General features: G+C 36.3%; 1 protein-coding gene and 1 long non-coding RNA gene across 4 annotated transcripts; one reads left to right on the top strand and one right to left on the bottom strand.

Moving 5' to 3' along the window:
* Positions 1–1,472: 1,472 nt before the first annotated feature.
* LOC113238470 lies at positions 1,473–15,078 on the bottom strand. 3 transcript variants are annotated; one of them, XR_003311100.1, is made up of 5 exons: positions 15,039–15,078; positions 14,410–14,563; positions 3,386–3,617; positions 1,742–2,087; positions 1,473–1,641 (listed from the first exon to the last, which is right to left on the bottom strand). XR_003311100.1 is itself a non-coding variant. In XM_026475295.1 (4 exons), the coding sequence occupies exons 2-4, from the start codon at positions 14,523–14,525 to the stop codon at positions 1,818–1,820; spliced, it is 618 nt and encodes a 205-aa protein (XP_026331080.1). In that variant the 5' UTR covers positions 14,526–14,563; positions 15,039–15,078; the 3' UTR covers positions 1,473–1,817. The 3 variants fall into 3 exon arrangements, 2 of the variants coding, with proteins under 2 accessions (XP_026331080.1, XP_026331081.1); XM_026475295.1 differs by having other exon boundaries at positions 1,473–2,087; XM_026475296.1 differs by having other exon boundaries at positions 1,473–2,087; positions 3,386–3,611.
* Positions 6,949–9,048, top strand: LOC113238472. The gene is made up of 3 exons (XR_003311101.1): positions 6,949–7,981; positions 8,073–8,170; positions 8,312–9,048. It is a non-coding gene; the product is annotated as an uncharacterized LOC113238472 (long non-coding RNA).
* Positions 15,079–15,473: the final 395 nt, after the last annotated feature.

Below are 15,473 nucleotides of genomic sequence, written 5' to 3'. Positions count from 1 at the left end.
TGCGAATTGATTTGTGCATACATTATCAACCGACTTTTTGTTTGTATGTTACGAGATTACTCCGGTTTACTTTTAAATTGTGCACCGATTTCGATGATTATTTTTGTTGTTGGAAAGAGGATACCTCCATTTTGAACAAAACATTCCACCTCTAAGGGTGGTAAACTAGGGGAAAAATCCGGTTTCGCGCACATTGCACTAACTGATTCCAATAAAATTTGACAAATATTTGTAATTTAAATTAAAAAATCAATAATCAAACTTTGGAGGTCAGTTTTTTAAATATCTAATAATTTTTTTATACATTATAATATGGCAATATTGACCAGCTTAGCTGGCTATGATTTGTGGAATACGCACATAACAATACTTTTACGTAGAATTATATAAATATTTCTCAGATATCACAAAACAAAAAATGTCTTACACATTATTTGAAACTAATTTGAAAATTAGCAAAGTATTGTCATTTTTATTATTAATTGTCTTCTGATAGAGAATGAAGTAGATGGTCTTTTTAGAGCTATCAAATCAGTTATAAAAACAGATATAAGCACACTTGATACATTTTAACCTACTTCTGAGCATTGCCACTAAGGGTACATTATCTATTTGTTTAGCCAAGTCTTAACTCGATTTCAATGAAGAATTAGAATGATTTGAATGGGTAAATTCACTTCAAAATCTATATATAATAAATGCCGAGCCCTCACTGTTGCTTCCCAAGGGAAGCTGTGAAAGAGTCAGAATTCATGTTTTTATGACATTGTTCACCTATACGAAAATTCGGAGTAACTTGATTAATAATAATTATCTCTTAATAACAAACAAAACATCATAAATGTGCGGGGGTAAGTAGGAATGCGCCAATTTAAGATTGTCCTCTTTGTCAGCACCCTTACTCTTGCTTACATTACTGCCTGGCGGCAGAAATAGGTAAGCTGCAGTACTTCCCTGGCCGAACTCTTTCACAAGGAGCTCTACTGATACTAAAATCCAAAAGGGTTTAAATTATATTAACAGTCCATTTTCAATTAGAAACTACGACCAATCATTATCAACATGTCATAGTGTTTAACACTAATACTTCCGTGTGATAAGCAGAAACATAACTAACATTACGACTGTGACTGGCCATCGGTACTAGCTCAATTTTGACAACTTTAGAGGTGAAGAAACAAAATGTTTACGTCATTTATATAGCATCTCGTTTATTAAATAAAAATATGTAGTTTTTAAATATTTTTGTTACACATGTATGTATGTACACTACGTATTTTTATTTAATAAACCAGTAGGGCTAGCACAATAGGGCGCGGCTGGCGCGAGAGCGACATAAGGCGCGAGATACTGTTATTCTCGCATAGAAATCCCGCGCTTTATGTCGCTCTCGCGCAAGTCGCGCTCGGTCGTGCTAGCCCTACAGATGCTATATAAATGATTTTTTCTTCATCATGTAAAGTTGTCAAAATACCGGTTGCCTGTTCATAGTCGATTAGTATGAATTAAACCTTTGCCCATTTCTTAACGAAAAGAATTTAAAAAATACCAACATCGTATATTCTCCATTTGCTAGATATGTTTTATATATACAGTACTGAATGTGAATGGAATTCACGGTTTCTAGTAGATGGAAAAAGGCTGTGGAAACAATTAAAAATAAACATGAACCATAAATATTATTCTTATATACATATTTCATAATATCATATTTCTATTCAAGACTGTAAGAGTGACTTACATGTGTGACGCGCTTTACCTCATTAGAGTCGCAAGTCTCAATGATAATAGCTATACAACATAATTTTCCTCCTTAGTCACTCTGTTCTAAGTCGTAATGGATCCAAATTTGGCAAATCACTAGCACTATCACATTCGACCTGATTGAACACTTTCAATTGCACTTCCTTCACCTTTGGAATTGATTTTGGCTTTTGTTTGGCTGTAGGTGTTCGCTTGCCTCCAATCATGGAGACTGGAACAAGTTGTTTTCGCCCAATGTTGTCAGTATTTTGACCTTCAGCAGCTTCTAATGCTGTTTCCACGTCTATTAGCGCATGATTGCGACATTGAAGAAGAGCTGCTAGCTGCAAAAATAAAATTACCTAATGACATTTTTTGCTTGGTTGATTTGATCTAGATTTATCAGGCATCAGATATGGGATAACCCATGATTTATGTAAATTGGTGACGAGAGCAAAGATTATCCGTTAAGGCTAATCATATTTTTATTGTTAATTTAGACTAACGACTTGGTTGATTTACAAAGTGTTTGAAGTTGTCTAAGTAAATTATACAAGTTATTTTAGAATAAACGCTGCGAGACACGCTGCGAGGCACGCTGCGAGGCGCGCAGCGCATACGCCACTGATGAATGGCGTTGTGTAGTCTGTGTGTTATAATAATGCAAAAAATCTTTATAACGATTCATGTGTGTGGTAAGTATCTAATAATCGGCTTGAAATCTTAGAACTAGAATGATAATGTGTGTTAGTTCTTCTTTATATGAGCATGACAGGCTGTAGCAGAATATCGGCGTTGTGAAACACTCCTCTATTGTGCTGAGCTACAGACCTTTTTATCTCACACCACTATTGTTATTAAACACTGTGTACAGCTTATATTTATTTTTACTAGTTAATAAAAAGAAATATTAGCTCTTATTAATAAAACTAAATATAATAAAGTGTTGAGATATTCCACGATTTTATTATTATTATATAGAGTCCTACTGCTGGGAACAGGCTTTCTCTCATAATGGGAGGGCTTGGGCTGTAGTTCTCATGCGAGCCAAATGTGAATTGGGAACTTTACATACATCATACGAGGCTTTGCAGACGGGTTTCTTCACGAAGTTTTCTTCATCGAAAAGCTCATGGTAAATTTCAAATTAAATTTCGCACATACATTACGAAAAACTCTGCTTGATAGGCGGTAGGTCAAACCATTAGCCTAAGAATATACGTCAGATTTCATGTCTGATAGTCGGTTCCCATTATCTGATCGTATTCATTCACACATCCGATTCTTTTGTCACATTTTTTCCGAACGTAGTCGTTTCAAAGTTATCAGCGCGAAGGTATTGATCGCATATGGAACAGAAAGATAAGATGGACGACGAATTACTGTACTCACTGCATATTTGCTCGTTTAGTCGCGAAAGAAAAAATAAGGTCGTCGACAATCGGACCGGCAACAAAATCGTAAACGCCTCGGCGCAATTCCGACAGCAATTTAGGATCGATTATGGGATCGGATGCGTATTGAGTGTTCAAATAAATATATGGTACGAACGCCTTCCATGCCATGGAAAAATCGGACGTGTATTTTCAGGCTTAGGCTACCACCGCAAATATCTACTTATAATACAAAATGTGGTACTTACCTGTAATATCTGTTGCAAGGGCTGCGCGATTTCTGGTGCAGGTTTGGGTAAGGCCTTAACCAGTTGCGCGGCAGCCCTTGGTAATTGCGCGCGAACTAAGGCTAAAGCAGCAAGTTCTCGAGCCACATCCGCTCCCTCAGCGACACCTTCCGATCCAGAATCATTTGACGCCGATGGCCCTTCTGACCCGAGTTGTTCGAGTGTCCAACTTGATGCTGTGCTGCTGCTGGTGCTAGAAGAAACATAATGATTTAAATCAAACTCAAATATAGAACTCAACCAAATATTGATAACTGTGATCCTGTGCTGTCTATTTAACGGACTCGAGATCTTAGTTACAGCCATAGATATAGAAAAAAAGGGGAGATATGGTATGGGGGCGTGGTTCGCGTCGCCTCGACATGATCAAAATGACCATATCGAGGTGACACACCTACAAACATCGCCACAGTGACTTGGCGATCGTTGTATACAAGATCTCTCGTAAAACGTGAAAATGCCAAGTTGTAGCGATACACCTTGTAAAAATTGGAGTGAAAACAAAAATTTTAAAACCAGTGAGATAACATTCCACCGGCTATTTGCATTTTTACTATTTTTTATTTTTTACATTAGCTACTATTTCTATTATTATTCAATGTTTTCTTTTTGTCTCCATATTTTCGTTTTGTTCACTTCTCGCTCGACGTTCGTATGAACAGCACGTATTATTCTGTCGCGTTAATTTTAGTTTCATCTACCCTCAAAATGCAGAAGTGTTCTATATGTGATAAAAGTATTACTAAGAAACCTCCAGGCCTAGAATGCAACAAGTGTGCAATTACGGTACATGCGAAGACCGAATGTGCAGGGCTTACAGCTAAACAACTTACGGCGTTACGCGCAGCTGATAACATGGAATGGCCTTGCAACGACTGCGCTAATAGCAGTACTAGGAGAAGTTCATTCGTGATTCCTGAAGATGACGAAGAGGAAGAGGATGGTGAAGTAAAGTGGGTTGTAACTGTTGATGTTAAAAAATTCATGGACGACTTGCAGGTACAAATTGGTAAACTATTGAAAAAACAGCTGAGCGAAACTAATAGGACAGTTCAGTATTTAAGTGATAAAGTTGATGAGTGCCTTGAAACAATGCAGGTATTTAAGCAGAAGATTAAGAATTTAGAAAAAAAGAATGTGGAGTTGGTAAACAAATCTGTAAATCTTGAAAACAGGGTCAATGCCTTAGAGCAACGTATGAACGAAGTTGATCAAAAACAAATATGTAATACAATTGAGATTGTGGGTGTGCCGTTTCAGCAACAAGAAAACATTCAATCCATAACTCGTAATATAAGTGTGAAAATCAATTCGGAGAAGAACCGTTGTGAGGCATCTCAAATTTTAAAAGCCAGGCGAGTGCCGCCACGCGCAGGAAAACCAGATCTTTTACAAGTTACATTAATATATGAGTGTACGAAGTCAATATGGTTACAAGCTACTAAGGAAGCCACAATTACACTTAAAGATTTGTTACCAACTATCACCAATCACATGGACGGTAGAATATACGCAAGAGAAATGCTCACTCCTTTCAATAAAAATCTCCTATGGAAAAGTAAACAAGAACTCAATGGTGTGTACAAATACGTCTGGTGCAAAGAAGGTAAAGTGTTGGCAAGAAAGAACGATAACGAAAAGGTACTTATTGTGAGATGTGAAAGTGATTTGTCTAAATTAAAGTCTTAAGTCCTATCGGTACGTATAAAATTGAAGGTATATTTAATTGTTTATCAATGGCTTCATACGAGTACAATGATAACATTTCAGAAATTAAAAACTGTATTGATTTAGCCGATTATTGGAATTGTATTCCTAAGAGTTCACGTAGTTTTACTTGTATTCACGTTAATATTAGGTCTATTATAAAAATTTTTTCAAAGCTTTTGCACCTAGTAAATAGTTGTTCCCAAAGTATTGATGTGATAGTATTATCAGAGGTCAATATATCAGATAGTGTTAAATCACTCTTCGAACTACCCGGTTATAATATGTACACTAATTTACGAAAAAAACAAAGAGGACGTGGAATTATTATTTATGTATCTAAAATACATAACTTTCATTCTATTTCCGTAGCAACTAGTAACTATGAAATTTTATTGGGAAAGATTATTATTAATAACACCATACTTTACATATGTGGGATATACAGGCCTCCTTCTACAAACAGAAAAAAAAATCTTAGAGAATTACAATGTACACTGCACCAATATCCTTCCGATGACCAAATTATACTAGGAGATTTCAATATTGACCTTAGGTTAATGGATAGCATACGTAATCAGTATTTAGACATGATGTATGAGTGTGGTCTTAAATGCGGGATCACAGATTACACTAGAATTGAATCTAAGTTACATAAAATTTCAAAAACTTATATCGATCACTTATTCGTTCGATCCCGTCTTCAAGACACATACTGTGCTGCGCTCGGGACTGTACTGGCTGATCATCGCTTGACTGTTGTCACGTGCATAGGGACGGGCAACATACAGGCTGCACCCAAAATAACTACTAGATTTAATAATACTATTTTGAGACGGGAGCTACAATCTATAGATTGGGAACCAACCAGCCATATGTTGCGTCCTAATACAATCTATAATTATATTCAATCGAAAATTACAGAGTGTTATCAAAAATCCACAGTACAATTAAAAAATTCGAAACGTAGTAAAGAAATTTGGGTTGACTCTAAAATTACTAAACTTATAAGAGAAAAGGACAGAAAATACACAGAATTAAAAAAGGATAGCAATAATAAGGTACTCCTAGTAGAATATAATAGACTTCGTAATAAAACCAATAAATTAGTAGATAAGTCAAGGAATTGTTACTATAGGAAAATGATTTATGACTCTAAGAATGACACAAAAAAGGTATGGCAAATCCTCAATTCGCTAACAGGTAGAATATCTGACTCCCTAGACGATGTAATACTAAAAGTATTGAAATCCAGTACTATCAATGAAATCGATATTGCGAATAACTTCGCAAGCTGTTTCAAAAGAGTCTGTACAAAATATATTACCAAACTGCAACAAATTATTATTACGTAACCCCACAAGTTCAAGCAATATATCTATGTACATTAAAAAGGCGAAACCCCATAATATTCACTTCACTTTTTATTTTTATGGCTCCATCAATATGAGAACTGATGATTTTGCCAATGTCACAGTTGAAAGAAAAAAAAACGAAACCAAAAAAAAATTTTCGCTAAGCTCTAATAGGACATTAACCGGTGTTGGTAAGTTGGACTACGGGAGTACTCAGTTGAGAATGTAAAACAAAACAGCAAAACAATATTTATAAATATATGTTATTTAAGTGGATAAATTTACATAGAGTAACAATATGGGGGGGAGAACACTAAAGTTAAGAGGTTGTTTATGTTAACGGGGCGGGGGAATTTTGGAGAAAGTAAGTTATAAAGTGGAACAGCAATATTAGGACAATTGAAAAAAATGTGTTCCAAGGTACCGTCTTCTAGGCCGCACTCGCACAGAGAGTGATCTCGAACTCTGATTTTACGCAAAAATACAGGTGTGCAAACATGGCCTAAGCGCAAACGAATAATAGTGGAAGTGATGTTTTTAGGCAAATCGCGACGTTTAAAAAACCAGGGTTTAGTGGGTAGATTTGGTTGGAGATTACCATAGTGTCTACCAACAGTTTGTCGTGATTCCTGCCAAAGGACCGACCAGGAGGCTAGCATTTGGGGTTTAGTCATGGCGAGCAGATCTCTGGGAAAGCACTTACAGTATTTGCACACGCCAATTCTTGTCGCATCCTTTGCAAAGGCGTCTACTGCTTCGTTGCCACTGATCCCAGTGTGACCGGGAATCCAGGCCAGAGTTACCTCAATTCCCGCACAATGACATCGGTACAGAGCTTCCTTAATTTGGAGGGTGATGGAGAAATTGTCTTTGGAATGAAACGGTAGCTTAATAATGTCTTGGAGGCAACTTAGTGAGTCTGAGAAAACCAAACATTTATTAATTTTATGGGACTCAATATATAAAATGGCTTCGAGTATTGCAATTGCCTCTCCCGAAAAGACCGAATTCAGATAGGGGGATTTAAAACTGAGTACGACATTGAACTTGGGGAACCAAACCGCGGCTCCCAAGTCGCCATGTTCGTGTAATTTTGAAGCGTCGGTAAAAACAGTAGTCCAGTCATGCCATTCTCTCTCAACTATATCGTTGAAGACTTGGTTTGCTCCAGGGGTATCTTTCATGATGCCAAAACTAAGATAGACTGTTGGGCGAAACGTTAAACATTTAAAATCAGTTTCAAACAACGGGTTCATATAATTTTGGTAAATAGGGAATGGGAGATTGGAAATTTTGTTAAAACTGTTGATAAGAAGGGGGGGTTTCTTGTGTGACCAATAATTGGAGGAAGGGATAATCTCCGACAAGGATTGCAATACGGGAAGCAAAGGGTGAGAAGAATATTGAAAGATCTTGAAGAGGAATCTATTAGCAAGGAATTGTCTACGTAGATGTAGAGGGGGCTCCAGACATTCGACTTGAAGAGCGTTTGTTGGTGAGGATTTCATGGTACCTGTGATTATTCTCAGGCATCTTGCCTGGATTCTGTCCATCTTAGCCAAGGCTATTTTGTTGCATGGTTCCAGAAGGAAGCCGCCATAATCAAAATGACTTCTAATGATTGCGTTGTACAGGAGCTTTTGGTTATACGGATGTGATCCCCAACGAACACCAGAAAGTGCACGTAGGACATTTATGCTTTTTTCAGCTTTTTGACAAATATAGTTGAGGTGGTGGATGCCAGATAATTTTGAGTCCAGAATAATGCCTAAAAATTTTACTTTTTCCCTCAGTTCTATGATTTCCCCATTAACATGTATTTCAGTTTCAGGGAGGCGTCTCTTGCGGGAAAAAACGACAGCTGTGCTTTTGTTAGCTGAAAGAGAGAGGCCGTGATCGGTAAGCCAAGAGTCTAGGTAAAAAAGGGCAGAGTTGAGGCGTCTTTCAGTATCTGAAAAAGATTTGGAACAAGCGTACAGGGCGATATCGTCTGCATATTGCAAGATTTTGCAGAAGCAATTGACTGAAGTGCCGAGGTCAGACGTGTACAAGCTGAAAAGGAGAGGGCTAAGAACGGAACCTTGAGGCAAGCCGTTCCAGACCATACGGGAGGGGGTTGTGGAACCGTTAACACGCACTGCGATAGAGCGACCCATAAACATGTTGTAAATGACATTGATCATCTTCACAGGAATACACAGATTGAGCATCTTCTGCCAGAGTAGTGGAAGGTTCACGTTATCATAAGCTGATGTTATGTCTAAGAACACACCTATGACGTGTTTTCCCTCGGAGAGGGCTAGTCGAACATCTGATGAAAAAATGCTTAGGCTGTCCATAGTGCCCATGCCTTTTCGGAAGCCAAACTGGCTTCTGGGTAACAATCCCTTGCTCTCTACTATCCATTCCAGACGGTTTTTTATTAGGTGTTCCATGATTTTAGCTAAAACAGATGATAGGGCGATAGGTCGATACGAGTTTGCATTAGATGGGTCTTTCCCAGGTTTTATGATTGGAATGATAATTTGGGTTTTCCATGAAATAGGGACTATGCCAGATTCAAAAATTGTGTTTATAATATTCAAAAAAAAAATTTTGGTAGGATTAGAGGACCTGGTAATAAACGAATAGGGAATGCCGTCCGCACCCGGCGCCGAATCCCTTAAATGGTCCAAAGCACAGCTTAGTTCTTCAAAAGAGAAGGGGGCATTCATACTGTCAGGAGATGACAAGGAGGTGTTTATAACGGTAGGAGCTTCTGAAGGAACAAAAGGGGGGGATAATTTTGTAATAAAATCCACAAGCCAGGGTGTCGGGTCGTTAGACGAGGTGTTGTTGTGATCAGTCTGAGATCTGCGAAAGGATTAATAATATAATATTCATAATAGTATTAAAAATATTAACATTAATAAATCAGCGGGAAAAGACGCAATCAGGCCTATGGATATTAAATTGCTGAAAAGATTACTCTGGCTATTGTTAACTTAATTAACGCGAGTATTTGGACTGGCAAATATCCTAAGGAACTTAAGGAGGGGATAGTGAGGCCTATTTACAAAAAAGGGAGTAAAGCGGAATATGGCAATTACCTACCTATTACCATCTTGCCTATCCTGGATAAAATTATTGAAAAATATATATGTAATGAAATACATAACTTTTATGGCAAATATGATGTACTTTCGGAAAAGCAGTATGGTTTTAGGTCCAATAAAAGTACGACTCAGCTTTTGTCAAGATTTACTGATTACGTAAACAACTGCCTTAATAATAAAAAACACGTGCTGGTAGTTTTCAAGACTACAGCAAGGCGTTTGATACTTTGCGTCATAGTACACTTATCGAAAAACTTGACAATAGTGGGGTCAGAGGGACATTGCTTCGATGGTGTGAGGATTATCTTCGTGAGCGTAGTTATTGTGTTAGAATAGGTAGTGCTTGCAGTGATGCAGTCAGCGTTACGGAGGGCACTGCTCAAGGCTCAGTTTTGGGCCCATTACATTACCTGATATATGTTAACGATATTAATAACGTCATAGAAAACTGCACAGTGTTTCAATTTGCAGATGACACGTGTCTAATATCGGATGACCTGAACGCTGCAACTGCTTTGGAAAATCTCCAGAATGATTTTACGTCAATTTGCAAATGGTCTCACGATGCCGGCTTGGTTATTAACGCCGACAAAACTAAATGGCTTCATATACACTCCAGCCACAATAACGCGGTGATTAACCAAATGATTGCACATGATCATCAGTGCTTGCATGACAATCCACCAGCTTGTAGTTGCAAACCCATAGAACAGGTAGCTCACCACACTTACCTCGGTATGACTATCGATAACCGCTTTAATTGGGGTCCTCACTTTGATTATATTTGCACAAAATTAAGAGCAATAATGGCTAAACTGTACCTATTAAAGAGAAAAGTGCCATTCACCGTAAGATTGCAACTATATAAAGCATTAGCTGAGAGTATTATATGTTACGGTCTAAGCAGCTATGGGCGTACATTTAAAACGTATATTGATCGGATTTATAGTCTTCAACTCAGAATCCTCAAACAACTTGTGCCTTTTAAAATTAAAGAAAAATTTAAAGATGATGATATAATTTTTTTATATTATTGCAAAGTACTACCAGTACAAGAAAGAATCAATATGCTTTTATTAACGGAAAACTTTTTTTAATTTCAATCAAAATTTTAAAGAATTCATGACTATAGGAGCTCGTAATTTTTATGGAAAGCGTACAATCGATTACCTGGTTCCTAGATTGTTAAATAAGTTACTATTGCATCTTAAAAAACAAGTGAACCCAAAAAATATAAAGTATACTCTAAAAAAATATTTCTTTTCCTAATATTATGTATCACCAGTTAGAAATTAAAAATTAAAATTATAGTCAAATAATATACAAATATATATTACTAGGAGGAATATACACAAAATTAATGAAATAAAAATAAAACGCATTTAATAAAAAAAAAAATAAATAAAAAATAAATTAACGTTGGTATTATTCTAATTAAGCAGCCAGTATGTTCGCTGGCGTTGGAAGCGGGACCGGTTTTCTGCGTTGTTGGCGATTCAAGCTCGATGGCGAGAATTATTTTAGTGAATAAGATTTTTTTATTTGACCTTCGTCAATTTTATTATTAATTCGTGTTTTTTATAAGAGTAATTGCAACACTCAGACAAACCTATGTAGATTTAAGATAGATAGATAAGATAAGACATATATATATATATATATAAATTTCTACACTCAAATATAGTGATGTTCATTTACGAAGACTGATGTTTATCGACAATACATTTTTACTGAAATGTTTTAATTTCTTACTATGATTTTTGTAATCAAAGTCCATAAAATATCGAAGCGAAAAGCATTCACGTCATATATATATATATTCATGTTCATATATATATATATTTATAATTATTACTAAACATTTTATTTCGAGTAACTTTAACACAACTCATATTTCGGTTTCAATTTCACATCACAGTTTCAATTTCATGTCAGTTTGGATGTTGCTGTTGCTTGAAGAAAAATTTATGCGTTTTAGATATTTAAATTCCATTGTACTCGTAGATTAAACGTAGAGTATTTTTAATTTTTAAGTTTTTCCAATGAGTTTAAAATAAAAGAAGGTTGGATTGAAGCTGCAGGAAAATCGAAAGATTGGTTTTCTTATTACTATTTCTGACTTTGTTTCAATTTCCATAGCAAATGCATTTAAAAAATAAATAAAATAAAATGGGCTTTATTTTACATGTGCATGCAAAATAAATTAGAAACAATTATAGAAAATTACATAAATCCTTAATAACGAACAACATAATTTAATTCGTTGATGGTTCGAGTTTACTCTTCACAGTGACAGCTTCAGCAACCCGTGGTAACGTATAATGGAAAATTGACACTGGCGACGATCGCCATATTTTTTATATTATTCTTATAAAACTGGCACTGGTCCAAGCCTAGTGGCCGCCATTAAGAAAATAATAATAATTTATATTAATATATTAATTTAACAATAAACCAGTACCAGTGTAGATATAGTATGAAAATGGAATATTTTTTTTTAATATTAAAAACAGCCACATGGTTTCCAACTATCGATTAGGTAGCACCACATCGCTCGTTGAGTAGCGTCAGTTTAAGGTTAATTAGGTTAAGAATTCACGGAGCGGTTTCCATTCGCGCCCGCCGGTGCATTTAGACAACGGTTTTATTTCAATACTTACGACCCTGCAAGTTTGTGCGGGCACATAGCTGCCGCGGTTGCGGGCACGAAACCGTTGCGATTGTGGAACGGACCGCGAAGTTAGTGGAAGTTAATTGCAAGTCGCGCGGTTATTGCGGTCGCACCACATTGCGCCTGAACCGACCGTCAAAGTGTGCGGGTGACGACGGCCGCCAAGCGCGCAGGTCATCGCGTCCTGCGCGGTTCTAGTAGTACCCCGCCGCGGCAACCTCGAACAACCGTCACCACTACAGGCGTAAAACGCGCCGTGAAATGTGCTACTAATTTTACATACTTGAACTGTTACATTCTACAGATGCCGCGGTCCCGCGGCAGACGTGGGTGAAAACCGCTCCGTGAGTTCTTAGTGTAACGAAAAATGAGTTTCAGCGCCATCTAACGTGTAATAGTTAGCTATTATATACTAGAAGTATTTTTACTAAAACGCCACCTGTTGGTGAATGGCTGAACCAGGATGAATAAAATACTGAAATATTGTAATATAACTCTTATTCAAGTGAATGTAAGTTTAATTTTGTTAAATTTTAAAATTGTGTTCCGTCGTCTCCGCTTTTTTTCTATATCTATGGTTACAGCAAGTGCCTTCTGATTATACCATTACGTCGCCTTACTTTCTCACACTCATATCTTAAAGTACAATGGTACTGAAATGCAAAAAAATTATTGTATATACAAATTATGCAGGTTGATTCACATCACGTTTCCTTCATATTCACATACTGGCTTTCACCTATTCTTAAAGTAATCTATTCAAATTAACACCCACGATACGAAATTTAAAATAAATAGAAAAATTTGTCATCTCCTGAATAATCCCTCTTTATAAGATACGAGTTTGAGAAAGTAAGGCGACGATTAGCTCCTCATGTGCAGTGCTTGTTACGAAGAACAGTCCCTCTAATGTGTCTGCCGCCGTAACAACATACCGCTGGTGACAGAAAATATTGTCATCACTAAAAAAATATGAAATTGAGAAAACACGATTTGAAAGGTCAAAAAATTACTGAAGGGTCTGAGTGAAGAAATAAATTTCTCACAGATAGTACTACGGCAAAAAAGTCGTTACAAACCAAAAAATAAAGATCTGCAATAATCACATACAAACATTCCTAAGGTCTGCTGGTTCGTTTCATGGTTTAATTGGCAGAGCATCTGGCACGGATGGCCTAAAGGTGCTGTTTCGAATCCAGCCGGATCGAATAAATTTTTCTTATTAGTGTTTTGATCTTTGCTATAATAATTATAACAAACTAGTGGAGTAATTTCACACAAAATAATTGAATACCATGGTAGTAAAACATCGTAACATTCAATAAACTTAAAAATTACTGAATGGAACCAATAAATTAATATTTTCCATTATAAGTAGATAACTAATTATTATGTATAAACGAAAATAATGCAATTATAGTCAATAAGATTCATTCAGTATTAAAAAAAATTTTTTTTTCGTTTTTGCGTTTTCTCAATTTCATCATTTTGAGTTACGACAGTATTCGGTTTCACGTGCGATATATTTTTTTTAGTATAACGGCCCATTTCCACAACAATGGCAAATGTTTAAAAAATTAAACTCAAAACTGAAACAATCATTATTTCATAGGTAAGCAAATTACATTTGAAATCGTCACATTGATTAAACTCTACTACTCATTAATAAGGCAGATTCCCTTGAGAGAAATGAGTAAGAAACTCTAGGGGTTGCTCTTTATAAACAAAGATTTTGTAACTTTTATCATTTACAATATTTATTTCAAATGTGATAGATCAGGACAACCTGCAAGAGCTAAACAGGTCATTACCATGGGCTTTTGTCATTCTAGTACGCAGAAACGTTTATTGTAATGTTTTTGTTTCACTATAGTTTTAAACCTCGTAAATAGCAAATTTTGAATATCAACCGATAAGATATTATCTACATTGTCCATAAACGAATTTGTGACTTTCTGAAGACGTGTCAAGAACAGCCAGTTTATTTTTATGAATTGTTCAAATTAAAGGAAAAAATACAGGAGGATGTCGATAAATGATTTGTTGCTTTTATGACACTGCAATGCAGGGAGCCCAGGACCGGACATTGGAACATTCAATAGAGAATTTATTTCAACTGGTATTTTCTGGTAATATTGAACAGAATGCTACGCTCACTTGGTATCAACAATTTCATGTCGCTGAGCAGGCGGCGGTCGTGGGTGGTCCAGTGGCTGACGCAAATGTAATGCAAGAGCGCATACGTGTCCCACTGATACCATCGATGGTCTCATTAAGACTGACAGTACTACGCCCGGGTCTGGGTCTAACACTAGAATGATAAATACAATCGTTGATTATTATGCTGACACCTCATATTTTAGTAGTGTACTAAGCATGACCATTAAATACAAATTATTTCATACAAATAAACGTAGTTATTTTCAAGTCAGGACACACTTATTGATGTCTACAGCGGTTTGTCCATAGAAATATCAAAAATTGTACGAGTATCTCGCTCGCAACATGTAAAAGGATGCCGTGTGTCAACGGTGTCCTATACTAATTCTGCGTTATCGTGATGCAATGAAAGTGTCATATCGGAAATAATAAAAACAAATGTAAAAGAACATCTTCGCAGAAACGGAAATATAAATACTATAAAGATCTCAACGAAACAGTTCTAAATAGGGCTTGTTATTGGTTTCATAATTGCATTTAACACAAAACAAAACTGCTAAAAACCCGCTCTACCGCCAAGCAATTTGCGCTAGCAATGTAATTTGTCGCAAACGTTGTAAACTTACGATTAAAGTTCCGTTATAAAGTTACGAAAGCAGAACCGGAAATAAATGTGAAAACGCGTGTGAAATTTCCGCAGTTGCGGCAGAAGCAAACGTCTGTTGCATCACTATAGTAAGATCATTTTTTCACTGCAGACTTGGCCATAAATTTTCAGAACGCGACAGCGATATTGCGCTCTCTCTCCCACCTGCCAATAGGGTACGCGCAGGTGCCCTTTGTGTAAGCGCAGGGCTGCAATTGATAAATGCTGTCGATACAGATGACGACGATGACGAATTTTGTTGTAATATTCACTATTACAACAAAATTCGTCATCGTCGTCACGTAGTAAGAAACGAAATAATAATAAAAAATTAATATATATATATAATACAAATTGACAATATTAAATACCTAAAAGTAGTAAAGTCACGAAGGCATGCAAAATTAATACTTGT

The sequence above is a fragment of the Hyposmocoma kahamanoa genome, unplaced genomic scaffold, assembly GCF_003589595.1.
Source record: "Hyposmocoma kahamanoa isolate Upper Pololo Valley unplaced genomic scaffold, ASM358959v1 96068, whole genome shotgun sequence".
NCBI classification, from domain to species: Eukaryota; Metazoa; Arthropoda; class Insecta; order Lepidoptera; family Cosmopterigidae; genus Hyposmocoma; species Hyposmocoma kahamanoa.
This window is presented reverse-complemented; position numbering and strand designations above follow the sequence as displayed.